The sequence below is a fragment of the Acomys russatus genome, chromosome 7 (assembly GCF_903995435.1).
Source record: "Acomys russatus chromosome 7, mAcoRus1.1, whole genome shotgun sequence".
NCBI lineage: Eukaryota > Metazoa > Chordata > Mammalia > Rodentia > Muridae > Acomys > Acomys russatus.
Window position 1 is genome coordinate 8691531 of NC_067143.1, and position 26224 is coordinate 8717754.

The following is a 26224-nucleotide window of genomic DNA, read 5'->3' on the forward strand; positions in this document are numbered from 1 at the left end:
GGTGTGGGGAGACCCTATTCTCTCCCTGGACCTCAGTTTCAAGTCCCATTTTAAACAAACAAGCAGGGCTCATATAAAAAAACTCAGTTTATAAAATGCAAGCATGAGGACCTGTTCAATACCCCAGAAACCACATTTAAAAAAAATAAAATCAAATTCGGTGTGGTGGTGGGCATCTGTACTCTCAGGGCTGCGGATGCAGAAACAAGTGGATCCCTGGGGCTCTTCTTTGAGGGTAGGACTGAAGAAAAGCTGTGTCGGCAGTGTGCGGGTTAATTCTATCCTATAGAAGTGTAGCTGTAGACTGCCTGGCAAATGTTTTAGGCATTACTTTTGGGATCACCTATTACATCTTATACTCTCATCTTAGCCAGAAATTACAGTAGGGGTGTGTGTGTGTGTGTGTGTGTGTGTGTGTGTGTGTGTGTGTGTGTGTGTGTGTGTGTGGTGTGACCCAGACAACAACAAGGGGACACCAGGAATTTGGGGTAAGGACTTTGTTCCCTGATCCTAGTGGTGGTTGTGTGAGTATGCTGATTTTTCTAGAAGTTTTCAAGCTGTGTGCTTAAGATTCCAAATTCTATCATGGGAATATCACATATCTGAGGCTTACAGAGATGGCTCAGTAGCTGTGAGCATGTGTGGCTCTTGCAGAGGACCCAAGTTCGGTTCCCAGCTCCCACACCCTCTTCTAGACTCTATAGGCACAAGCACTTATATGTACACACCCATGCATGTACACACACACACATGCACACAAACATACACACATACTAAAATAACACTAAAAAAATCCATTGCGTCTACAGGGTGCACATCAATTGATAGACTGCTTTCCCAACCACACAAAGCCCTGGGTTGGATTCCCAGTACCACATAACTAAGGTGTGGTGACACACGCTTGTAATCTCAGCACTTAGTCAAGGGAGGCAAGAGAATCATCAACTTTGGCTATATAGTGAGTTTCAGGTCAGGCTGGGCTCTATGATATATGAAATATTATCTCAAAATTTACACACATAGCCAGGCATGGTGGCGCACTCCTTTAATCCCAGCACTCAGGAGGCAGAGGCAGGTAGATCTTAGTGAGTTTGAGGCCAGCCTGGTCTACAAAGTGAGTCTAGGACAGCCAAGGCTACACAGAGCAACCCTGTCTTGAAAAACAAACAAACAACCGGGCGTGGTGGCCCACGCCTTTAATCCCAGCATTCGGGAGGCAGAGGCAGGTGGATTGCTGTGAGTTCAAGGCCAGCCTGGTCTACAAGGCAAATCCAGGACAGCCAAGGCTAACACGGAGAGACCCTGTCTCGGAAAACAAAACAGCAACAACAACAACAAAAAGAAAAACAATCAAAAACAAACAAAAAAATTACACATACATACTCCTTACCTGCACATTACACCTAAATAGTTATATTTTAAAAGTAAACTGTAAGCCATACTCCCTGAGAACGATCACTGACTGGTGATTAGACAGGAGTTAGGAGCACTGAGCCAGCCCAGGTCCCTGCTATTCACTGGATACTAAATGTCCTTTTTCTTTTTCTTTTTTCCCCTTGATACTCTGTATTTAAGATAGCAACAGCCAGCAAGCTTTCATACTGCCCTTAGATACAGAGGTGGGAGTGAAGGAGGTTGCATCCCAGGGTAGGCAGGCAGTGGGAGCCACAGAAACCTTGGTGAACCCATGTGGTGTCCCCACAGGTGAGCAGGGAAAGCTGGGACCCCAAATTAGAAAGCCCTCCCATCTGCTTCCTTCCCACAGACCCCACTGATGCCGAGTAAGATGGTTTCCTCACACGTGCCTTTGCACTTGGCACCACCAAAGGCTTTCTTCTTTGAGCTGCAGTTTGCTTACAGATGTCACCTGGTGCAGTTTCAAGGCTACTGTGCACATGTCTTAGTCAAAATCAGAAGTAATTTTAAGGGACATGAGGGTTCACTGTCATTGGACCTATTGTTTGTTCTCTTACAAATCTACCCAAGTTTAAAAATATTAAAATACGAGCTGAAGTAGGTCTGGGGAGCAGAAATGCTGGCTACAGCAGCGGGTAGGAGATGCCTATTGTCACAGTGCTTTTAAATGGACTTTTCATGACATTCTCTTTGTTCCCGTCCAGGGAGCATCTCAAAATATTTGATTCCACATTCTGGCAGCCTTGCACCTCCTCCCCCACAGGCTGCCAGGAATGCTAAGGGCCATTACCCCTCTTTGAGTGGATTGAGCCTGGGAGATGCACCCGCACCCTCCCATTCCTTGGTGCGCTCATCAGGGGTCTTGTCACACAATGCTTTACCCTGGGCTAGTGTGCTGCACTGGCAGGACACACAAGGAAAGAGAGGGCTCGGCGGTGTTCCCACAGGAAACACTGCCTGTCTGGCCTCACATCTGAGGAGAGGGGGATTTCTTTTCCGGAGGTACGCTGATGGAGAGAGGAGGAGGCAGATGGAGAAGGTGGGATCGCTGGGAATAAAACTTCCTTCAGGAGACTCTGTTCCCTCTGAGACACCTAGGAACATTGAAGGAGTCCCATAAGGCCCTAATGGCCTGTTTATGGATACCCTGAGCCTCCTGCATTCCTGGCTCAGTGTAAGAGACAAAGTCCTCTGAGTGAGGACCTGAGTCCTCTGCATGCCCACCTCTAGGAATCCTGGTGAGTCCAAGTGCTAACTGTGGCATCAGGGAGGAGGGTGACATTGAAGTCAAGTACTCTGGGGCTAAGTGTTTCACTCTGGGATGTCCTGGGATGATCCAATCAGACTTCTAGAGCCTTCGCGCTCTCATCCACAAAAATAATGCCCACTAGACCTATGCCCTAGGGTATGTCATGAGCGTGCCAACTCTGAAGATGCTTCTCCCAGAGTCTGAGCTGGTGAGCTGCTCAGAGGTCCCTCCTGTCTCTCTGTGCTTTGACTGCCCTTTGCTCTGTCTCCCTCTTGCATTTGTGATGGCAGTGGGCAACACGCTGCTGTGTGTTTTGCTTGCTGTTCCAGAGCGGTCTCCCTTCTGTCCTGCATCATCTTGTTCTCTGGGCACTGTGTTGGTGGACAACGTTTTAACAGACACACATATGCCTGCTGTGCCTTCATCTATACCTTCAGTCCTTGGCCACTCAGAGCCTTGCATGCTTGTGGAAGGCACTCATCCACATGTTGGGGGTGGTGAGCTGCCTATGACAAGATTGTCTTTCATTCTCAATGCTCAAAGTTTTTGTTGTTGTTTAGCTTTTAAGCAAAATTCACAGGGGCTAAAAAATATATGTATGTATGCATGTGTGTGTATATATTTATTTACTTACCTCTAAAGGCAACAAAATCATGACTAATGTGGCCAGGATTGCTGTCTTGTCCGTCCTCTGGACATCAGCCTATCAGGATGGTAGGGTCAGCTTAGCTGGAGATAGGCAGGCTGCCACCCCACTCCCCACCCCCCTGGGAACCATGGCTTATGACTCTGGGCTGGTGACTTCCCTTCAAACCTGTGGTTTCAGGGAAGGTGTGTACAATATGAATGACAGTGCAGCGTCAATGAGCTGAAAGTATCTGAGGGTCATAGTGTCTGGGACACAAGTGGCAGGTGATGATGTTGTAATTTTTTTTTTTTTTTTTTTTTGTATTTTTGTGGGCTCCAACTGAAAGCCCCCTTGAGCATCTAACTCAGCCTGCAGGGCATTCAGTGTCTAGTGGCTCAACCAGCTCAAACTTTGTTCAACTACTTGCAAGGCCCAGATGGGGTAAAGGGGAAAGACACAGCAGAGGGCTGGGATTCTCCTAGAGCTGGGAAGTCTGGTGAGGAGAGATGCTGTTTATGAAATCTCTCCATGTTTACTTAACTCTTAAGTTACCACCTGCTCTCTGTTCAAGGCTCTATTCAATCCCAACCTCTTTGATGCCCAGTGTAAACAGTCTCGGAGATGGGAGGGAACCCAAAATTCACACAGCAGTGAATGACAAGCAACCAATGCTGGAACTCAAAGCCACTGGTCTCCAAAGCCCGTTTTAGCCAGGCATCCCTCTCTGGAAACACTGCCAGCCACTCCGAGGTCCCTTCTGGCTTATCTGCTGTCTTCTCACTTGCCTGTTTGTTGATGACCAAAGAGACATCCAAGAGAGCTGGTAGGAAAAGCTTCGGAAGGAGGCAGGACCACCCCGTTGACCTCTGACCCTCCTGTTGCAAGCTCTGGGGACAGAGAAACAGACTCCTTCCATTTTAACGTCCAAGAGATATCACCGATGGTTACACAGGGCTCCAGAAGGATTTGCTAAAGACGTGTGACTGCAAACCTGTCAAGGTGTCCCAGGCAAACACCCAGCTCTACAGAAGGCTGTTGGAAGAGCTCTCACTCTGTACCAAGTTAGGGGGTGTGACAGTTGGAGGGCTGTCCTAACAGAGAAGAGTAGGCCAAGCCATGGTCCCAGACTGGAGACATGTGCACCCTGGAGTCCATCCCAGGGTGTCTGTCCCAGGGACCAGGCTAAGGCTGCTCTAGGCCTGGGCTTGAGAGCCCAGACTGTCTGTAGAAGGAGACTCTGCTAGGTGTAGGTGATTTTAGTAGGTACTCTGCGGCATGGAGGAGGTTACATCTCTTGGAGCTTATAGCCAAGGATTGTACTGTTGTACAGTGGTTACATTGTGACTGTGGCAATTGGCTAGTCGAATCAATCCCTGCAATGCCTTCCTCACTGTGGGAGCTTGGGTGGGATTTTGTTGTTGTTTATTTTTTTGTTTTTCAAGACAGGGTTTCTCTGTGTAGCCTTGGCTGTCCTGGACTCACTTTGTAGACCAGGCTGGCCTTAAACTCACAGCGATTCGCCTGCCTCTGCCTCCCAAGTGCTGGGATTAAAGGCATGCGCCACCACACCTGGCTTGGGTCAGTTTCTTTTCCACTCAGTGCTTCAATATTCTGTTATTTCTTAGGAGTTTTTTCTGAGGAATAAATTGAATCATATTCTCTCTCTCTCCCTTCCCCTCCCCCCCTCTGTATATGGTGTGTGTGCATGTGTGTGTGTGTGTGTGTGTGTGTTTCCCCGTCTCTCTCTGTCCCGCCCACTGACATACAGGGTCTCATGTAGCCCAGACTGACCCCCAAACTCCCTAGTCAAGTATGACTTACACCTTCTGATCCGTTTGTCTCCATGACCAGGACCCTGAGATTGTGTGCCACTGTGCTGGTCTCTGTGGTATTAGGGATGGAGCATGCTGGCATCATGCATACTAGGCGAGCAATTAATAGGCTGAGCTCTGTCCTCAGCCCTGATGAATGAATGTATTTTTCTAAACAATTAAAAATATGTTTTTATTGGGAGCAGACATGGTGGCGCACATTTTTTTAATTCTCACACTTGGTGAGGCAGAAGCAGGTGGATCTCTAATGAATCTGAGGCCAGTTTGTTCTTCATGGAGAGGCCACACAGGGCTACATAATGAAACCCTGCCTCAAGGGGGGGAAAGTGTTATTCTCTCTCTTTGTGCTTATATCATGGTAAGTGTATATATAGATGGCAGAGAATGGTTTTGCAGAGGCATCGCCTTCTACCTTGACGTGGGTTCCAGGAGTTGAACCTCAGACCACCAGGACCTTTACTTTTTCTATCATGTCATAGGCCCCCGATGCACATATTTTAAAACAAACAAACATCTTAGCTTGTGCCTGGAGCACAGTAAGCTTTAGGTTTTAGCATCACTATTAACTGCGTTACAGTGTGATTGTAGGAAATAGAACTATGGACATTGAAAACCAAACACTGGGGGCTGGAGAGATGGCTCAGCGGTTAGGAGCACTGGCTGCTCTTCCAGAGGTCCTGAGTCCAATTCCTAGTACCCACAGCCATCTATATAATAAGATGTGGTGCTCTCTTCTGGCTTGCAGGCATACATGCAGGCAGAACACTGTATACATAATAAATAAATAAATAAATCTTAAAAAAAAAAAAAAAAGAAAAGAAAACCAAACAATGCAGCATGGTCAAGTATGTAAAGGGTGCTACAGCTTCAGTAAATCTTAGAATGTATCCATATGTGTTTGGATATGCTCACATGTAAGTTCCATGAGGCAGAGGTTTTTAGTAGATGACTTAGCGCTTAAGAGCACTGTCTGCTCTTCCAGAGGTCCTGGGTTCAAGTCCCAGCAACCGCATGGTGGCTCACAACCATCTATTGTGAGATCTGGTTCCCACTTCTGATGTGCAAGTGGACATGCAGGCAGAGCTCTATATAATAAATAAATAAATCTTTAAAGTGTTCCCAGTACAGGCAGATTCCCTGGCTCCTGGTGGTACATGATGGCTATTTGTTATATGGATGGTTCCAAAGCATCTTCTTCTGCCCAAGGCCTTTGCACATGCAGTTTCTGCTCACTGGCACGGTCTTCTCTAGATGCTCCTTATACTAAGTCTGTCTCATTCTTTAGGGTCTTTCTAGAAGTTTCTACCTGGCTACCACTTCCCACTTCACCATCTAATCTAAATCGATGTCTATATCTCTCCAAGAGCACTTCCCTTTTCCTGATGGTGTCCGTCACGTCTCACAGTCAGTCTCGCGTTTATTTATGCCTATGGTAGGCACTTATCTTACAGGTTCTAGGACCCTACTTGATGCCTGGCAAACTGTGGGCATTGAGTTCATTTTGGTTCAGCAAGTGCCAGAAGGATCTAGAAGAAGAAAGCCAGGCTGAGGTCGTTGAGTTTCTGTGTTCATCTTTCAAATTAAGATGACAGTAATATTGCATGTCTCCTGACTGGCTTTGACCAGCCTGTGCCTGGATTGTTTTATCATTTGTGTCACGTTCCTTCCTTCTGCGTGTGGGTATGGGACCTTCCCTCTGCCCCTCACATGGCTGGCTGTGTTTTAGCTGTCCCTGCAGCCCAGTGTGTGCTTTAGGAAGGACCAAGCAAGTGAAGGCACCCATAGAAGGCTGCAGTGCGTAGGTGGCAGTCACGGGGGACCAGGGGAATAGTGGGGAGAGAGGGGGTTGAGCAGGGACTTTTGGTCTAGACTGAACTTTTGCCCACTCTGCCCTCTATAAGAAGGTATTCCTTCTGTTGTGTAGCATGCCTGAGGCCAGGTTTTGCCCAGTTCATATGCATTTCCCAGGCCCTCCCCAGGCCGCTCATGCACGGGGCTTGTTTCTCAAAGTGGCCAGCCTGAAAGCATCATGACTTCCCCTGTCCTTTTCCTACACAGCTTCTCCCATCCAGTACCCTCCCCCAGCCTCAAGCCCCAGAGGCCCCAGAGCATTCGGGCTCCTTTTGTGTCCTTCAGCCCTGCAGTTCATTAACGGCACACTCCTATCTCTTCCTGGGCCTCATGGCCAGCAGGTCAGGCTCTTCCAAAGAGAGTTGCCTAATTATCTTACTTGGCTGCGGACTGCTGCAGCGTGGGGAGCAAAAGCTCAGAAACAAAGCTGGGTGGGCGTGAGCACCATTGCTGTTGCCAGTCGAGTGTTTCACAGATCCGATCTGCGGAGTTCCCATGCTTGCTCGCTCCCTCTCGGGTGTGTTAGACTGTCTGCCGAGCTAGATGCAAAGATCTCCCTGTTAATGGAATGACAGGGGGTGCAGAACAAAGGAAGAGGAGACAGGCTAGTGCTGGTGTGTGTGTGTGTGGGGGGGGGGATTCAGAGTCAGGGCTGGAGGTGGCTGTCTGCAAGTGGCAGAGTTGGAGGCCTCTTTCCTCTCACCTCTCCCTCTGCTCTGCTCGCTCTCCTCCTGAGGGCCTGCTGCTCTTCAGCCCCTTTATTCTCCATTCTTCCTCCAGTAGTCTTTCCTTGAAGGAAAAAAAAAGGGGGGGGTGGTTGTGGTGGAAGGTGCTTTCTCACAAAGTAAGCAGGTGTCTGAAACTTTGAAAGTCCTTCAGTAGAAGTAGTTCCTGTATTGTCAAGGCCTGCATGGACGAGCTCTAATTCATTAAGTGTCTGTCCACAGACCGACGCTGAGAAGCACTCGCAGGTAGAGAGGAATTCCCTGTGGTCTGGTGATGACATCAAGAAATCAGATGGAGGCTCAGACAGTGGTGTAAAGATGGAGCCAGGCTCCAAGTGGAGGCGGAACCCTTCAGACATGTCGGATGAGTCGGACAAAAGCGTGTCTGGCAAGAAGACTCCAGTCATCTCACAGACAGGCTCATGGCGGCGGGGCATGACGGCAGAGGTGGGCATCACCATGCCAAGGACAAAGACATCAGCTCCGACGGGCACACTGAAGACCCCAGGGACCGGTGAGTGAGAGGCCAAAATCATGATGACTTTACATTACAAATAACTTCTTCAAGTTGCTGTTTTGCCTACAACCATTTTTAAGGTGTGAGTGTGTGCGTGTGTGTGCGCGTGTGTGCATGCATATTGGGGGGTATATATGCACACAAATAATGTGTGTATGCCAATACATACTATGTGGATATATGTAAAGACATCAGAGGATAATCTCAACACCATCATCCACTCCACCCCCTTTTCTTGTTTTGGCTATCCCCCCCACCCCGTGTGTGTCTGTCTGTCTGTCCGTCTGTCTCTTTCTCTCTCTCTCTCATTTATCTATCTTATTTTTTATTTATTTATACATTCATTTATGAGGCAGGGTCTCAATGTATATCTCTGGCTGTTCTGAAACTTACTCTGTAGATGAGGCTGGTCTCAAACTCACAAAGATCCTTCAGCTTCTCCCTCCCAAGTGCTGGGATTAAAGGTATGTAACACTATGGTCAGCTTCACTCTTTCTTCTTATTCCTTGTGTTTGTTTGTTTGTTTGTTTGTTTTGAGCTGGAGTCTCGTTGGCCTTGAGATCACCAAGTGGGCTAGGCTGGCTAGTGAGCATGCCTTGTCCTCCTGTCCCCGCCTCCCAGCACTAGGATTATAAGTATACACCACCATAACTGCCTTTTTAAAAGGTTGGTTCCAGGCTCTAACTCAGGCCCTCATGCCTGAGAGGCATGCACTTTACTGACTGAGCCAGCTCTCCCAGCTTCCTCAAAGGTTTACTTCCATGACTCTTTCTGAGGAGGGATATATGTGTGAGTCCGACAGTAGTTCCTTGTGGGTCATTTTCACTGTGTACCAACTGGGTCAGTTTAGCACTCACCAGTGAGTTAACACACTAGTACTGGCTCCTCAAGGCCATATTGGTATGTTGCATGTTTTCCCCCAGAAACGCCAGAGTCTGCGTTATGGACATGAACGAAGAGAGCAATGTGTGACAGAGTCTCTTGTGCTGTGGATGTGCCAACAGCTTCCTGGCTTTGCTCCACTCTTTGCTCTGCCCTTGGTTGGCATAGACTGCTTGGAAAAGAGCAAAATCAGTGACACATCCTAAATGGCTCTCAGTGACAGCAGCAGATGAGATTATTACTATACAAACCTCTGTCTCCTGAGCTCCCCGGTGCTGTTCTTCCTCAGGAAGCAGGGTGATCACAGTCTTTACAGGGGTCTGTATCCTAGGCGCACTAGCCAGCAGCATTGCATTTTGGGTCTGATCTTACTGGTTTCTCTCTTAGGAAAAACAGATGATGCCAAGGTGTCTGAGAAGGGAAGGCTTTCACCCAAAGCCTCCCAGGTCAAGCGCTCCCCATCAGATGCTGGCCGCAGCAGTGGAGATGAATCCAAGAAAACCCTCCCAAGCAGCTCTAGGACGCCCACTGCCAATGCCAACAGCTTTGGGTTCAAGAAACAGACTGGATCTGCCGCTGGGCTGGCCATGATCACAGCCAGCGGGGCCACCGTCACCAGCAGGTCTGCTACACTGGGTAAAATCCCCAAGTCATCCGCCCTTGTCGGTCGGTCTACGGGTCGTAAGACGAGCATGGATGGAGCCCCAAACCAGGATGATGGGTATCTGTCTCTCAGCTCCCGGACAAACTTACAGTACCGGAGCCTGCCTAGGCCCAGCAAGTCCAGCAGCCGGAATGGGGCAGGGAATAGATGCAGTACCAGCAGCATTGACTCCAACATGAGCAGCAAGTCAGCAGGCCTACCCGTGCCCAAGCTGAGGGAGCCGTCCAAAACATCCCTGGGCAGCTCACTCCCGGGGCTTGTCAACCAGACAGACAAGGAGAAAGGCATCTCTTCAGACAATGAGAGTGTGGCTTCCTGCAACTCCGTGAAAGTGAACCCGGCCACACAGCCGGTATCTAGCTCAGCTCAGGCCACTCTGCAGCCAGGGACCAAGTACACAGATGTGGCCTCTCCCACACTCCGCAGGTAAGATGTGCCCTGGTACCCTGGGCTAATGAACTCTGACTTTGATACAAAGCAACCTTTGCAAAGCTGAGTTCAAGGCTAGCTCCCACCCACAGCTCGTTGTGTTAGTCCAGGCGTTATTTTTTCTGTGCCAGGATGGGAGACAGAAAGTTCTAGAATCATGGTTCCCAGATTCAAACCCTAACTTTATTATAATTAGCTCTCAGGTTGCTTTTCTGAACCCTGCCTCAGTTTCCTCATCTGTTCATAGGAGCTAATGGTACTTTCCTCGGCGTTCCTTCTAAAGTTCTTCTTTGCAGGTGTGCTCAGCTATGGAAGGCACCCAATGAAAGTTAGTGACAGAAAGGGTGGGTCCCTGCCACACTTTTACACCCAGATTTTAGCTCAAGGGAAGGAGGTATATGGTTGTTTTTTGTTTTTAATCTCTATACCATCATGATCTTTTATAACACATGGACAATGTTTGAAATGTTAGCTTTTTAAAATATTGTTGCATATGTAAGTGTGTATGGCATATGTGTATGTGTGTGCATGCATGCACGCAGGGGTCCACACGTGGTGGGCATGTACATATGTGTGCACGCTCATGGAGGCCTGAAGTTGAAGTCAGTGTCTTCTTTGATTGCTGTCCGCTTTAATTATTGAGGCAGAGTCTCTTGCTGAACCCATAACTGGGCTCCTCTGCTCACCAGCTTGCCCCCTGGGATCTCCTGCCTCTGCCTTCCTAGTCTGGGACTATAGATCAGTACCACACACCTGTCGATCCTTGACACGAGTTCTGGACATTGGGATGCTGTCCTCACACTTGGCTGCAAGGGTTTTAGACAGTGAGCCATCTCTTTAGCTCCACTCTTTCTTTTCCTTTTATATAAACGTCTAAAGGCAGAGTAATCCCTAACAAAGAGAAATTGACTTCCCAGCACCTTTGAAAGGGATGCCTTCCCCACATCTCTGCACTGGATGGAATTTCTCAATGTGGAAAGGGCATCCTTTTAGCAATTAATTCCTTTAAAAATCACTCACTGGACCCTTTTCCTTTTTGTTTTTTGAGACAGAGCCTCTCTACATAGTCCCAGCTGTCCTGGAATTCACTATGTAGAAGAAGCTGGCTCACAGAGATCTACCTGCCTCTGCCTCCCATGTTCTGGGATTAAAGGGGTGCACCACTGTGCTTAGCCGCTGGCCCATTTTTGAGTGGCAGTTACATAGCTCCTATATTGCGTTCTGGGCCATGGCAAGCCCCAGGATGGAAAATGAGGGGTGTGAGAATAGAAGTCATACCCAGGACCCATATTTGAGAATGAACAGGGATGTCTGAGGACTCCAGCGAAGCATTCCACATCAAGGTGGGAAGGATCTGTGTGGTGATGCCCTGTCTAGACTTGATCGTTAAGATTCCAGTAATTTTTTTTTTTTAAAGGGGGAAGGTCCTGTTAGGCTGTGCTTTGATGTTTTAGCACACTACCATGTAAAGGAAAATTTTCTCTGCTATTTGCCTCAAGTAGAAGAATAAAATGTGGCCTTCAGATTTCCTTTGGTGGCTGCAGTGGCATTTTTACTATACCCTCAAGCTAGTGTACAGGAATCTTTAAAAACACGTGGGCTCCTTATCTCATGCACACTTTTCCTAAATTGCCCTGGTGGTCTGGCTGTGCATTTATTTGTGTGGCAAGAAGAAGCCCTTGGTGGAGTGAGATGGCTAACTCCCTTCAACTGAGGCATTCATCCAGCAGAGTGAGGTGGATTTGTATGTGGGATGGGAAGCCAGGCAAAAGAGTTCCCATTTTGGCCATCAAATGAGTTGCCCAGTAATAGAGAGGAACCGCTGCTGAACGTATGCAAGCATCCCTGTGCCTTCTAGGTGATCAAGGTCAGACTCAAACCACTCCAGGGGTGAAGGGCAGTCTGCCCATCACAATATGTAGTGTTCTTATCACTTTTCAGGGCTACTTATTCCCTTTGCTACTTTTTGAGAGTGGGCTTAGGCCCTTGTGTCCTTGACCAAGGTCCACCCTCTGGCTTGGAGCTGGTTTCTCTGCCCAGGGAAGAGAGGTCCCCTATGCCTTCTCTGTGCTGATGACACATTTGCAGGAATGAGCAGAAGACGGCATGGCATGGCATCTCTGTGTGTCTGTTTCAGAGACACGGCTTGTACCGGTGTGCCTGGTCTGACGTCTTGTGGACCCAGCATGTTTCTGTGTATGGTGTTGACTCACACAGGTTCTCTGGCACCCTCGCTTTCTGTTGCTCATTCGTCTGTGTCCCTACTTCTCCTGGGCACACACCAACATAGACTCATGGTCTTGGTTCTTTGCATTATGCTGAGAGGTCAAAGAAACCAAATCCTAAGGCTTCATACTTGGTGTCACAGAATCTTTCTGGAAGATTCCTGAGTTGGGACAACATTCTAGCTATTCTACTTAAAGAGAGAGAGAGAAAAAAGGGGGGTGAGGTGAGTAAGATCATAGAGGCATGAGTGTGGCTAAGCCTGTGGAAAAGCTTTCTTATCACTTGGGCCGAGAGCTGAGCCCTAGCGGCTGCCTAGAGTTAGAAAGAGATTCCTGAAAAGAACCAGCCCCATTAACCACCAGCCTTTCTCTAGGGAGGCCCTAGTGTGTCTGCAGGAGAGAGCACTGCCCTTTCCAAGGGTGTCACAGTCTCTTCCATCCCAGCCATCTCCAGTAGCCCTGCACATTTTGGTCCCAGGTATTTGTCCCACACAACCCTTTGTCTCTCCGCAGACTCTTTGGTGGGAAGCCTACCAAGCAAGTGCCCATCGCCACAGCCGAAACCATGAAAAGCGCAGTGGTCATCTCCAACCCTCATGCCACTATGACCCAGCAAGGTAACCTAGAGTCCCCCTCAGGCAGTGGCGTCCTGAGCAGTGGGAGCAGCAGTCCTCTCTACAGTAAGAACGTGGACCTCAACCAGTCTCCTCTAGCATCCAGCCCCAGCTCAGCCCACTCAGGCCCTTCCAACAGCCTCACCTGGGGTACCAGCTCGTCAGCAGTGAGCAAGGATGGCCTGGGCTTCCAGTCTGTTAGCAGCCTGCACACCAGCTGCGAGTCTATTGACATATCCCTCGGCAGCGGCGGGGGCTTGAGTCACAACTCTTCCCCTGGTCCAGTCGCCTCTACTAAGGAAGACTCCTTGATGCCTTTTGTCCGCACCAGCAGTGTGAAGACCACACTGTCAGAAAGGTTGGTGCTATGCCCACAGGAAGATTTCCTTTCCTCGATACAGATAGGAGTTTAGGGATCCAAAGGCTTAGCCTTTGCCTGGGATGTTTTGATCTTTCTTTTTCTTTTCTTTCTTTCTTTTATTATTATTATTTTTTAATCCCCTGGTTTTTCTTTCTCAGAACTCTCTCTTTGGACCAGGCTGGCCTTGATGAACTCAGAGATCTGCCTGTTTTCTGCCTCCCAAGTGCTGGGACTAAAGGTGTGCACCACCATGCCCAGCTTGGTTTTGATCTTTCTAATAAGTGTTCCTTGCTGGTGGAAGCCAGCTTAGGGTAGAGTTCATCTTGACTGCTTCCTGCTGTCTCTTTTTTTTTTTTTTTTTTTTTTCCCTGTGGCTGTTCTTGGTGCTTGGAACTACTAGACGGGACAGATCTATGCTGCCATCTGAAATGGCAACCAGCACTGGGAGCCCTTCCATTCCTGAGGGATTGGCAACTTCAGCTGCTTCTTTCTTCTTCTCATGTAGCTGAGGGAGCAGAACAGGTGACCTGGGAGCAGCTGGGGAGGTTTGGTGTCATGTCAGGACCCTCCTGGCCACAGTGATAAGAGATAAGAGAACCTGTAAAGAGTCCTTAGACCTTTGATGCTGTTACGTTCTTGGGTGTGTCTGGTTTCTGGACCGGACATGGGAAACAAAGCTGGGGTCAGCGCTGGGAGTGAGAAAACTGTTCTGGTCATTGTGTGCAACAGTTCCTCTCCCGCCCCCTCTAATGTTCCTTCTCTTGTTTTCTACCTGCCTGGACTTCTAGCCCCCTCTCTTCCCCTGCTGCTAGCCCTAAGTTCTGCAGAAGTACTCTGCCCAGGAAACAGGACAGGTAATGACACTGTAGGCCTGCTGAGCCTCTAGGCTCTTCTGCCTGTCTGTCTGTTCTCAAGCCAGTTCTGTGCAAGGCTGTTGGCCTGAAGCTCCTGCTTGTGTCTGTGGCTCTGGTGTACCCTGTGATCTCCAGGCATGCCAGTGAGGGTCTACCCCACTGTCTGCTAAAGCCCAGGGAAAGGTGGCAAGTGGGTGGCCACCTCAAACCCCGCTGCTCGTCCAGGGCTGCAGGAGCTCTCACTGGCATCCTCCCCACCCCCCACCCCATGGTGTCCGTGGCATGTTCCTGCCTCGCTTTTTGCTTTGTCCTCCTGACTCCTCCGGATACTGTCTGCCACCCACTGCGTAGCCCGGGAGTGGGGGTTGGGGGGTGCCCACACCTCTGTCTCTCGCCTGCACCCCACCCCTCCCAGTCCATCTGGCTCTTCTCCCTTGAAGGCTTTTGCTCCAGTCTGGCTCATCGTGTTGTTCGGAGTGTCGTGTTGTGTGTGTGTGTCTGTGTTCTGCAATGATAATGGTACAGAGTGCCTGGAGGGCCGGGGCTTTACCACGAGAGAAGCCTGGGTCTGCCCCCAGCTGTGGGTGGGCCTCGGAGATGGATGCTGACCCTGAGTTTCTGGAGGAGTGGTGGCTTGGCCAAACATAACAAGCAGATGTTGTTTCATGCTTAGGGGGAAAAATTAATGGAAACCCCCTTCACCCCATCCACAGCACAAACTTTGTTTCTGTCAGGCTTACAAGCCAAGCCTTTAAACCCCTGCACTTTAGACGTTCAAATGCCTTGACTCTATCAGCCAGCAAGTCCCAGCATGCCCAGGCTCCTGCCCTCGGGCTCAGCTCCTGGCTACGCCCTTGCTGGGCAGGAACAAGGAGACATTGAGAGGGACCTGGAATTTACTTCATCACACATGAATTCCAAACATGCAGACTACTGCCTCTTGAACCCCTCCAATGTGTCTCTGCCCCTTCTTGAAGCCTTTGCCAGAGGCAGTAGAGTTGTAGGAGAGTGGCTGAGGCAGTACACCGGGCAGGGGGGCAGGGGGAGCACAGGGCAGGCAGCACAGGCCATACTTCTAGGTGCCACAGCCCCGACCTTGGCTTTGAAGCTGTGGAAAAGGAGGAAGAATTGGGGTTCATGACTCAGGCCACCTTGTGATGTGGGGTAAAAGTACATACCAGTATGGGTGCAGACAGGAGCAGGTCTCGTTTGTATACTATGTAGGCGGCGTCCTGCATGCATGGCTAGTGGTGGGAGTCTGTCCCTTGGGGCTCTTCCTGCCCCTCCCCCAGCCTTCTTGCCTCCCTTCTACCTCCTCTGTGCTCCTCTGAAGTTCTTGGTTTTGTTTTAACTCTCCTACAGTGACCCGCACCTTGATAGAAACACTTTGCCTAAGAAAGGACTCAGGTACCTTGTCCCCTCCTTGTACCCATGCCTCTGTTGTGGCCTTGGAGCTTGGCTGTGTCATTCTCTCATAGCTGGTGGGCTGGGCTGGGCTGGGGCTCGGCTGGGGTCCCTGCTTTGGCCACCGCAGCTGGATTTTGGATGACAGACCCATCTCATTCTCATCTCTCCATTTGTGGCTTACTTGCTTGAGCAGGGTCTGTGCTTTGTGAAGCATCATGTGACAGAGCCATCTCACAACCCTGAGCTTGGAGCGGCAACTGCTCCTGGGGGGCTGGCAGGAGGAGCGCCGAGTACTTCATGACTGTCTGTGCACATAGCCACTTCCAAAGGATGACATGACTTACAGCATGCTGCTTTGTTAGCTGCCTCCATTTAAAAACTTTATAGCTTCTTCGGGACTGGAGATATAGCTCCATGGTAGAGCATTTGCCTGCCATGCCTAAGGTTATGAGTTCAATCCCAAGCACCACCAGATGATGCTAATAAAATATTAACAACAACAACAACAACAACAATAATAATCTACTTTAAAAAATACCCTTGTGGCTATAAAACATCATCAAAGGACGTTATTTTAATGTCCCAATCAATGATTGGGTCAGCTATCAATACCCAGAAAGAAATGTATATGATTGATTTTTTTTTGGTGGAGAGCTAAAAAAAAAAAGACCACCAGAAAAGAATGTCTTTGCTTCCATAATAAGTTGGGCCTGGGCCTAGGCTGCTTGTTGTGGCTTATCTTGATGAAACAGGATGCTCTAAGTCGCCATGGCTCCAATCATGTTATCACCAGCCCGACGAGGTGCTTCAGTTTGCTCATGCTCCATGTGGACCTGTGTCAGCTCTGCTTTCCAAAAGCCTCCTTGTTTGTAGCGCTGGCTTCATCCTGCACTACGCGTTAAAGTTCTTTTACATGAAGGGAACTCGGAATGAAATGTCTTGTTGCTGCCTTGTGTGTCTCTAGTTAATAAGCCACCATGGCCTTTCATCGTGTGTGTCAGCTGGACATGTGAATGACTGATGCCCCCATCTCCCCTTGGTTTGAAACCGGGCCTCGAGTAGCCTAGACTGGCCTTGAACATGCTATGTAGCTGAGAATGACCTTTGAACTTTTGATCCTCCTGCTTCTACTTCTCAAGTGCTGGAATTGCGGGCATGCACCAACATGTCTTTTTTTTTTTTTTTTTTTTTTCCTTTCTGTGCTGCATGTTGAACCCAGGGCTTCCTCCGCCCTCAGCAAGCATTCCACCAGCTGAGATACGTTCATAACCCACTGTTCCCAAAGAGGAAGCTAACTTAAGTAGTTATGTTTTGAAATGCTGTACACGTGTCTGTAGCTCTATTAAAATTACGTAGCCCTGGATTTTTACAAGTTGTTGTCACATAACCCCATTCACCGGGCACTTGATCCACCAACAAGAGTGAGAACCATGTTCCCATCCACACTGGTTTTCTGTCATGGCTTGCTCCTCCACACACGCTTACCCGATAGCAAAATTCCTGGTGAGCAGCCACTCTGCAGCACGTTAATTCTGAGAGTGCCCTGCAGAAGTTTCAGGGCATCGAGCTGGAGTCAGACAAGCAGGCGTGAGAGAATCTGAGCTTTGTGGTCTCCAGCTTCCCAGAGCACATAGCAGGCAGGACCCCACTGTATTACCTACCTCAATGAGAAGATGCCTGAAAAGGTGCCTCACACACCAGAGATGCTCCATAAATCTCCCAGTTCTGTTTCGGAATACCCAAAGGGGTGGACCACATGACTTCTAAAGATGTCCCCACACTTAACACACCAGTGTGGGGCTCTTTTCATGAAACCTATTAGTGCCACGTTGTAGCTGTGGATGCGGCTCAGCAGCTAGGATGCTTGTGTAGCAGAAAGCCCTGAGTCCATCCCCCCTCCCCACCCCCACTCCCTGGGTAATTTATAAAGTGCATGATTGACACGCACTTGGGAGACAGAGACAGGAGGAACAGAAGCTGAACATCATCTTTAGCTACATGACAAGTTCAAGAACAGCCTGCGCTGCTCCAGACCCCTACCTCACAAAAACTGCAGCAGCTACTGTGAGCACCAGCACTCCAGGCCTCTCCAAATGCCACCCACTAACAGGCAGTGATTCATGACCATTCACCGGTTCTGCAGCCTGCCAATGCCAGCAGTTAGCTCATTAAAACTTCCTCAAAGCTCTAACAACAACCCCGTTTGCTGCTGCTTCCTGTCAAGGAGGGGGCTTTGAGGCGACCCTGTCATGAACCAGCATGTTCCAGTCACACCCAAGGATGGCTCTTTTGAGCATTCCCAGTTTTTCCTCCCTTTAGGTGTTCCCAGCAAGCTGAAAGGAATTATAATTTTCTCCAGATGCAGCCAAGTAGCCAAAAAAAAAAAAAAAAAAAAAAAAAAGTTTTGAGAAACTTTGTAAGTTTCAGGGTGTGTAGTGATCTGGTTTTTTTTTCCCCCCTCTCATCTTAAATATAGTTCTTTCTTTTTGACATAGTCCTCATCAGCTGTGGGGAATGCATTTTCATAAGTGCTGTTCACTCCAGCCTGGTTTCTGTCTCCAGGTATACACCCACCTCCCAGCTCCGCACGCAGGAAGACGCCAAAGAATGGTTACGGTCCCACTCTGCTGGGGGCCTGCAGGACACTGCTGCCAACTCCCCCTTTTCCTCTGGCTCTAGTGTCACTTCTCCCTCTGGAACAAGATTCAACTTCTCTCAGCTTGGTAAGTAGCCACTTGCCTTGAACAGTGTTGATCCACTCTGCGTGGCCGAGGTTACCTTGTGCTTTGAAACAGGCGTGCGGCTACATCCTGATCATCCCCAACTCAAAAGAAATAGGAGAAAATCCACAAAGTTCTAGATACTTCCAGTCACATCGGCCCTTGGGCCACAAAAGAGGTCCAACGCTTACTAAAAACATCATGAGATTTGTGTACAGGAGAGGTTTTTCTAACTCTGTTGTGCTGTATGGAGCAGGGACTCTGTCATAAAATCTGAATGTTAGGCACACTCATGCAGTCTGTTTTCCTAAGACTGTAGCAGGGCAGGGGCCGCACTATTCCACTGCTCAGGGTACAGTTTGCTTACCTCTGAAGAAGTCACTTTGAAGAAGTCTCTTTCCCAGCCTATTCCCCATTGCTTTATCGCTTTAATGTATTCTGCTTTGGCCATAATGCATCGGCTGACACACTGGGAAAAAAACAGGGAGGAAGGGTTTGCCATAGTCCCTGCTGGAACGCTGAGGGATTCTCGGTTATTAGAGACAGCCACCTGACAGACCTGATGGACAGGGTAGGAGAGAACAGCATTGTAGGAAACCAGCATACAATGGAAGACATTTGCTCTCTAGTTACAGGAAGCAGAGCTTCTATTTGAGGACTGGGCAGCGGAGGGAAAAACCTTTTTCCGTCTTGACTTTTAGAACAGCGGGCTTTTCTGACCATTTCAGACTTGCCACTCAGTCGAATGATGCATGTGTCTTGTCATCGCGGACATGAAATTCCACTCTATTAAATATATACCTCTGAATACAATAGTGTGCATACCTCACATGGGCAGGACTTTTGCTGAGAAGGCTCAGCGCGGCTCCGGGAAGTGTGCCTCTTTGTGTTGACGCTCTTTGCACGCTGTTGCGAGATGAGTCCCATCTGAGGCTGTGAAACCTGTGTTTGTAGGTGTTCTTTTCCAACCATAACTCTTAGCAGCGAGAGGCTTTTGTCATGCGCAAAGGCTTCCTATCTGATCAAAAGCCTATTTGGACTATTTTGGGCTTTTGGCTTTACAGAGGATTGTTTCAGATGAACTTGGGGGAGTAATTAGCTCATGCCTGGAAGGTGACACTGGCCTGCCTGAACGTGCCAAGTTGGAACGTGAGGCCCTGAGCCTTGCTTTGGAACTGACCCGCCTCCCCACCCATATTTTTAGCTCTAACCCTGTAGCTCAAGTGCTGATGCGACTACCTTTTAGAAGTAGACAAGGGAGTGAAGTTGGCAGGCACACGCACTGCTTGCTGGTGATAAGCAGCTTCTCTCTGGCACCCGTCTGGGATTCACACAGGGGTATGGGTGTCCGGCATCTCACTGTGCTCTTCTGGTTCCAGCAAGTCCCACCACTGTCACCCAGATGAGCTTGTCCAACCCAACAATGCTGAGGACCCACAGCCTGTCCAACGCGGATGGCCAGTATGACCCCTACACCGACAGCCGCTTCCGGAACAGTTCCATGTCTCTGGATGAGAAGAGCCGAACAATGAGTCGGTCGGGCTCCTTCCGGGATGGGTTTGAGGAAGGTAAGGGATGAAGGATCTCGCCCTCGATCGAGGAGGTCACCTGGCACGGCACGCTTGATGGCGCTCCCTCCTCTGGTCACTACAACTCTTCCCTCGCCTCTGGGGTGGGCATGAGGGGCTCTCACGAGGAAGATCTGACCCTCTGGTAACCTTTCAGGATCTTTAAGGAGGAGGCCTCTGCAGCTATTGTGGACCCTCAGCATTGTCTGAGTTTTGCCTGCGGCTCCTCTCTCTCCTGGCCTTGGGCCATGACTTCTTGGCACGCAGCTCCATCTTGAAGCCCAGCCGTTGGCTCACTCTGTTGGCAGAGGACCGCACTGAGTTCATCTGCCGGTGCCCTGCAGCTTCGGGGCCAGGCAGCCCTGTTCCCATCCAGTACTTCCTAGCTTGTCTCGAGATTCAGAGTCTCCGTTTTTTAACCCTGTTCCTTGTTGGGCTGCCAACTGTGGACATTTATAGCTTCATTCGTTTTCATCAGAGTTATGGGAGGAACATTCTGCAGGTCGTTTTGTCAGCTACCTTCATAACTCACTTCATTTCTCTCACCCTCTGCCCCTTCACCCAAGCCATAGCCTCGGAGGAGCTCCGTTCTCCAAACGCTGGGCTTGTGGGAGGCTGGAGGAAGGCTCAGTAAGCAGTGGTGGAGAGAGGGGAGGTGGGCTGGCCAAGGACGAACCCTAGCTTTCCTCCTCCGCTGCGAGAGCGTAGTTACGATGCTTCGCCTCTGTGCCTGCTTTTTCACTATAAACAGGAAAGCAATGGTAGCATTCGGCTTGTGGGGCCATAAGGATTCAGAGGTAATACATGTACATGTTAGCTCACTTACTTTATTGTGTGCTGTAGCCTGTGGGTGGGCACGGCATCCACACTGGTTTCCCTGACAGCTCCAAGCTGAGGATGAGGATTCACGGAGAAGTGGAGCCCAGTAGGACTCTGTTTCTGTCGCAACCATTTGGCTAATAGCAGGACGGAGTGTAGGAGTGAGTCATAGATGATCCTCTCAGTTCCTGGTCCCTGTAAAAGGTGGGGGGATAGGCTCAGTGTACTCCCAGTAGGACATCTCAAATCCTAAGGAAGGAAATATAGGACAACATACTTCTGCTTCTTGATTTTCTTTCTAAGAAAAGCTTAAAGGACTTTAGGGACCGAGCAGTTGCTTCTTGCCTAGTCTTGGTGACCTGGGACTCTTTCCTAGGTTTATGTGCCCAGCAAGCTTGTACTCCCTTATATGGAAACTGCTGGGCTGCAGGGTTACGGAGAGGAGCCTGGGTTAGTAGGGGCAGTTTGTTAGATTTAAGGGCTGGAATTTGATGCTGTACTGGCTTTGAGCAGCACAGTGGGGCACATACCAGCCCTAAGGCAATGGAGGAAGAAGCTCTGTCTTTAAGCTAGCTTCCTAGTACACGACTGGTCAAGAATAGCCATAGTGTGTCCCCCTCTGTCCCTGAGGACAGCTCCCATGTGGAGTGTATCCTGTGCTGTCCCCATCATCTGTCATGTGTATGCCTGAGAGAATCGTAAAACAGTGCCTAAAACTTGTCCTGACAAGTATACATGGCCCCACAAAGGTCAGGGGCCATGGCAGAATCATCCTCGGCCTGCTCTTAGGCAGTCCTCTAGCATATTAAGTGACAAATACACCTGGCATACTGACAAGGGTCACCGCAACTGTTGTTGATTCATGATAACAGGGAACCGAACTGCAAAGGCAGAGCTAGAACTTTGGGAGAGGAGGGTGTTATGGCACCGTGCAGTTGTGGTCTCTTCGTCTTTGGGAACTTTGCCACCAGATTGGGTTTATTCCTTGCAAGGCTGTTCTATGTTAAAACCAGAATCAGGCTTGTGTAATTAGGGGTTTTTAATGCCTTTGAGTGTAGTTTTGTTATTTTGTTTTGTTTTGTTTTCCCTTTAGGAACTGATAGGTTATCAGTGTTGTGGGAGAAACTAGGGGAAGGTATACCTCATGACTGGCCAGGTAGAGCCTTCCGGAAATGTTTACTATATGCTATGAAGCAGGATTGAGGCATAGGGGAAAAAAGCATAGGTGTTTGTGAGATGGTGCCGTTGAATGAGCACTTTCACCTTTAAGGCGGTGGGAGATGTAGCCACGTAGATCAGACGCAGCATGGTCCAGGTGCAGCCTTTTGAAGCATTTCAGGTAAAATCATTACCGCAGACGCAATGTACTCTCAAAGTCAGCTATGGTACAGGGACATTTCAGAGATGTTGGAGGTATCTTTAAAATGGGTCTTAGGCCTGGACAGATGGCCCAGAGGTTAAGAGCAGTAAAAAGCATGCACTGCTATTGCAGAGGGATTGGAGCCCAATTCTTAGCATCTTCTTTTTTTTTTTTTTTTTTAAGATTTATTTATTTATTGTGTATACAGTGTTTTGCCTGCTTGTGCCCCTGCAGGCCAGAAGAGGGCACCAGATCACATTATAGATGGTTGTGAACCACCAAGTGGTTGCTGGGAATTGAACTCAGAACCTCTGGAACAGCAGTCAGTGTTCTTAACCCCTAAGCCATCTCTCCAGCCCCTTAGCATCTTCTTCTAGTGGCCCACTGGCCTGACTTTTGTGCCTGTGGGAACATTACATAAAAGATTAGAAAAGCATTATAGAACACACCAAAAGTTTTTTTTATATTTTTACCGTTAAAATTACATTTCCATGGTGTGTGTGTGTGTGTGTGTGTGTGTGTGTGTGTGTGCGCGCGCGCGCGCGCGCGCGTGCCACACTATACATGTGGAGGTCAGAGGTCAACTTTTAGGAGTTGGTTCTCTCCTTCCACCTTGTGGGTCCTGGGGAGATAATTCAGTTTGTCAGTTTGTCAGGGTTAGTCATCCTTACCCGCTAAGCCATCTCACCAGCCCACCAAGAGGATTTTTAAAAGTAGAGAGCCTAACCAGCTAAGGACAATACATGCAGTAAACTTCGAACCCCTACCCAGATCTCGCCAATGAACAGGACATTTTCCACAATTGAGTGGAGAATAGGGACTGACTTTCACACGAACTCTGGTGCCCCATATTTGACCACGTCCCCTGGATGGGGAGGCCTGGTGGCACTCAGAGGAAGGATAGCAGGCTACCAAGAAGAGACTTGATACCCTATGAGCATATACAGGGGGAGGAGGTCCCCCTCAGTCACAGTCATAGGGGAAGGGAGTAAGGGGAAAGCGGGAGGGAGGGAGGAATGGGAGGATACAAGGGATGGGATAACAATTGAGATGTAATATGAATACGTTAATAAAATATATTAAAAAAAAAAAAAAAAAAAAGAGGAAGCCTAGCAAAGCAGGTCACCGGAGAACAGAGTTGAGTGCAGACTTCCGGTCAGCAGCACTCCCATTACTGTGTAGCCTTAAGCAAGTCGTGTTATTTGAGTTTCAGACATAGGCATTCTCTCTGTCTCCGGAGGCATAAATAGTGAAAAGCACCTCCATGCCCATCTCCCCAGGCTTGAGTCTCATCTTAAAAGTTGGCCAGCAGTTCAGGTGAGCCATATTCAGATTTGTGAGGGCTTGGATAGCCAAGGAGACTGGTCTCGTGATCACAGCCTTGCCACTGCTGATTTCCAAGTGAGAGGCATTCATTACCAAGAAACATAATGGCCTCCTCCTGAAGCTCGCCAGATGTGCCTCCTCTGCCAGAGTCCCTAGCTGGTCCTGTCTGCCAGGAACCTGATACATTTGAGGTGGAAAAAAATTGGAGACAAAACAACAACCAGGGTCTGTGTGCTGCCTTGCTCAGGCCTTTAAGCTGGCCCTGCAAGTGTGTCTGGAGGCAGTGGCATGACACCCATGTCCCCTTTCGCCAGCAGGCCTCCAGGTGCTCTGCCCACTGCAGTCTGTGCTGTGCAGAAATGCCTTGGGACTTCTGAACCTTCGGACATGTTAGCACAGAAGCCATTAACACCTCAAACTGCTTTTTTTATGGGGTGTGAGTCAGGTTAGTCATGCTTTGTAGAAAAACAGGGAGCAGCTTTAGAGGCCGGCATTACCCGGGAGGGTGGGTGTCAGTTCTGGTGGAGCCCCAGCCTCCGAGGCCTAGGTAGGTACCTGCTAGTGAGAGAAGGGAGCCCTGTGGCCGCGCTGCGTTCAGGAGGGTAGGATCTAGAAGCGCATGGACAAAGAGCCGCACTGGCAGGGCCTGAAAAGCAGGCAGGCACCGTCCAGTGTTTGCCGGAGAAAGAAGTCCAGGATAGACATGTGTGAGGGGAGCACACAAAGGAAGTGTGGGAGATCAGGGAACGTTTATTAGAAATGTCATGGGCAGGTTTTCAAGTGCCAGACAGAACTGTGTGCTTGTAATCTTGCTGGCAGGTGACTTCTACCCGCCACTAATGGGGCTGAATGCACTGCTGGGTTGGTAGGTGAACTCCGCAGTGTGTGTGGGTGTGTGTGTGTGTGTAGAGATGTTCCCCAGCCTTCCTTGGCCGTGGTTATGCTCCTACCCTGGTGGGATGTGGGGACATAAGGCTTTCCACCTGTAGTCAGAGAAGCTGTGCCCACTTAAAATACTTGCTGTATCTTTTTTTTTTAAATTTTATTAATTCACTCATATTGTATCTCAGTAGTTATCCCATCCCTTGTATCCTCCCATTCCTCCCTCCCTCCTGCTTTACCCCTACCGAGGGGGACCTCCTCCCCTGTATATGCTCATAGGGTATCGAGTCTTTTCTTGGTAGCCTGTTATCATTCCTCTGAGTGCCACCAGGTCTCCCCATCTAGGGGACGTGGTCAAATATGGGGCACCAGAGTCGTGTGAAAGTGAGTCTCCACTCTCCACACTTCACTCAACTGTGAAGAATGTCCTGTCCATTGGCTAGATCTGGGTCGAGGACACCTGCCGTATCTTGACACAGGGCTAGTTCCGTCTTCCAGACAAGTTGCCGGGAGGTCATTGAGAAAGTAAGAACCAGGTTTTCTAAAAGAGAAGCAGCTTGACTACCCAGTCCTGGGAAAGAGCATGCTTCGGAGGGAGAGCAGAGAGTGAAAAGGTTGCTCCAGCTGGAGGTGGGAGCGAATGCCAAGAGTGCATGAGTGTGGTCGAGTCAGAACCTATGGTTACAAAGAAAGGGAACACCCTTGCTCATCACTTGCAGACACTGCACAAATGTGAGACTCCCCACTTCAGCGGAAATGTTGTTTTAACCCATACTCTGCTACGAGGCTGTCTGAGTTTATTGTGACCAAAGACTCTCTCAGATTCAAAATACTCATCTGGCGGGGGTATGAAACATGACAGCTTTGTCACAGTCACAGCACTGAAGAATGCACTGGACAAGAGCGGGCGCGGTCCGACACAGGCACAGGCTGCCTCTAAAGAGTGCGGTTAGCATCTCCATAGCCACGTTGCCCTGCGCTTGAACCTTTGGTGGTATGAACATTTGGTTACACAAATATATGGTCCTGGAATCATATGTTATTTTGCTAGTTAAGAAAAATGTGGTATTACAAAAAAAAAAAAAAGTGACTTCCTTAATGGATTATTTCATATTTTGCCTCTGACCTGTGTCCAACCCAGGAAGTGTTGAGCCAAAATGACAGTCACAGCCAGTGGTATCCTGAAATGTGGCCGTCTCCCTCTCCCCCTCTTCTCCACCGTGGCAGCCAGAGACACCTTTGACCCCTGTTTATTTCCTTCCAACAGTTCACGGATCCTCCCTGTCCTTGGTCTCTAGCACCTCTTCCATCTACTCCACGGTGAGTCTAAATCCAGGCTGCGTGGCTGTGCTTGTGCACTCACGCTCTCTTATCAAGTGTGTCACGAGTAATTACAAGCATCCCGCCTGCAGAGAGTGCTCCCTTTATGAAAGGGTCGACTCCTGGGAGGACAGGATTTGAGATTCACAAACAGCTGTTATCACTTTCCCCCTTGGGGCTGGGAGAGGGCTCTGTGGGTGAAGGGCTTGCTGCACAGGCATGAGCCCACGCCTCCCCGAGTTCTGATCCTTAGCCCCCACGTAAAAGCTGAGCACACACATGTGTAACCCCCACCTTACATCCACATCTTCACATGAAAGCCAGTGGCTCCTCATCACCAGTCAGAACATACATCATTCTTCCTAATTCATTAGAGTACTGTGCTCCTATATTTATAATCAGATGGATTTAATTGTCCCATTTTATAGAATTATACCGGAAAAGAAGGCAATCAAAATTCTAGATTTCAGGGGCTGGAGAGACGGCTGGGCACTTAAGAGCACTTGCTGCTCTTCTCCCAAAGGACCCATTTCCCAGCACCCATGTCAGGTGACTCCAGCTCCAGAGGATCCCAT

At 49.1% G+C, this 26224-nt stretch overlaps 1 protein-coding gene across 2 annotated transcripts in view; it reads left to right on the top strand.

Annotated features, from left to right (window-relative positions):
• Window positions 1-26224, top strand: part of Nav2 (neuron navigator 2) — a 363149-nt gene that overhangs the window by 292685 nt on the left and 44240 nt on the right. For both annotated transcript variants that reach the window (XM_051148610.1, XM_051148608.1), the window contains 8 exons: window positions 7924-8215; window positions 9488-10190; window positions 12932-13390; window positions 14182-14247; window positions 15610-15654; window positions 18217-18377; window positions 19754-19942; window positions 25597-25649. In XM_051148610.1, the coding sequence (XP_051004567.1) occupies window positions 7924-8215; window positions 9488-10190; window positions 12932-13390; window positions 14182-14247; window positions 15610-15654; window positions 18217-18377; window positions 19754-19942; window positions 25597-25649 (1968 nt within the window). The remainder of the gene's footprint in view (window positions 1-7923; window positions 8216-9487; window positions 10191-12931; window positions 13391-14181; window positions 14248-15609; window positions 15655-18216; window positions 18378-19753; window positions 19943-25596; window positions 25650-26224) is intronic.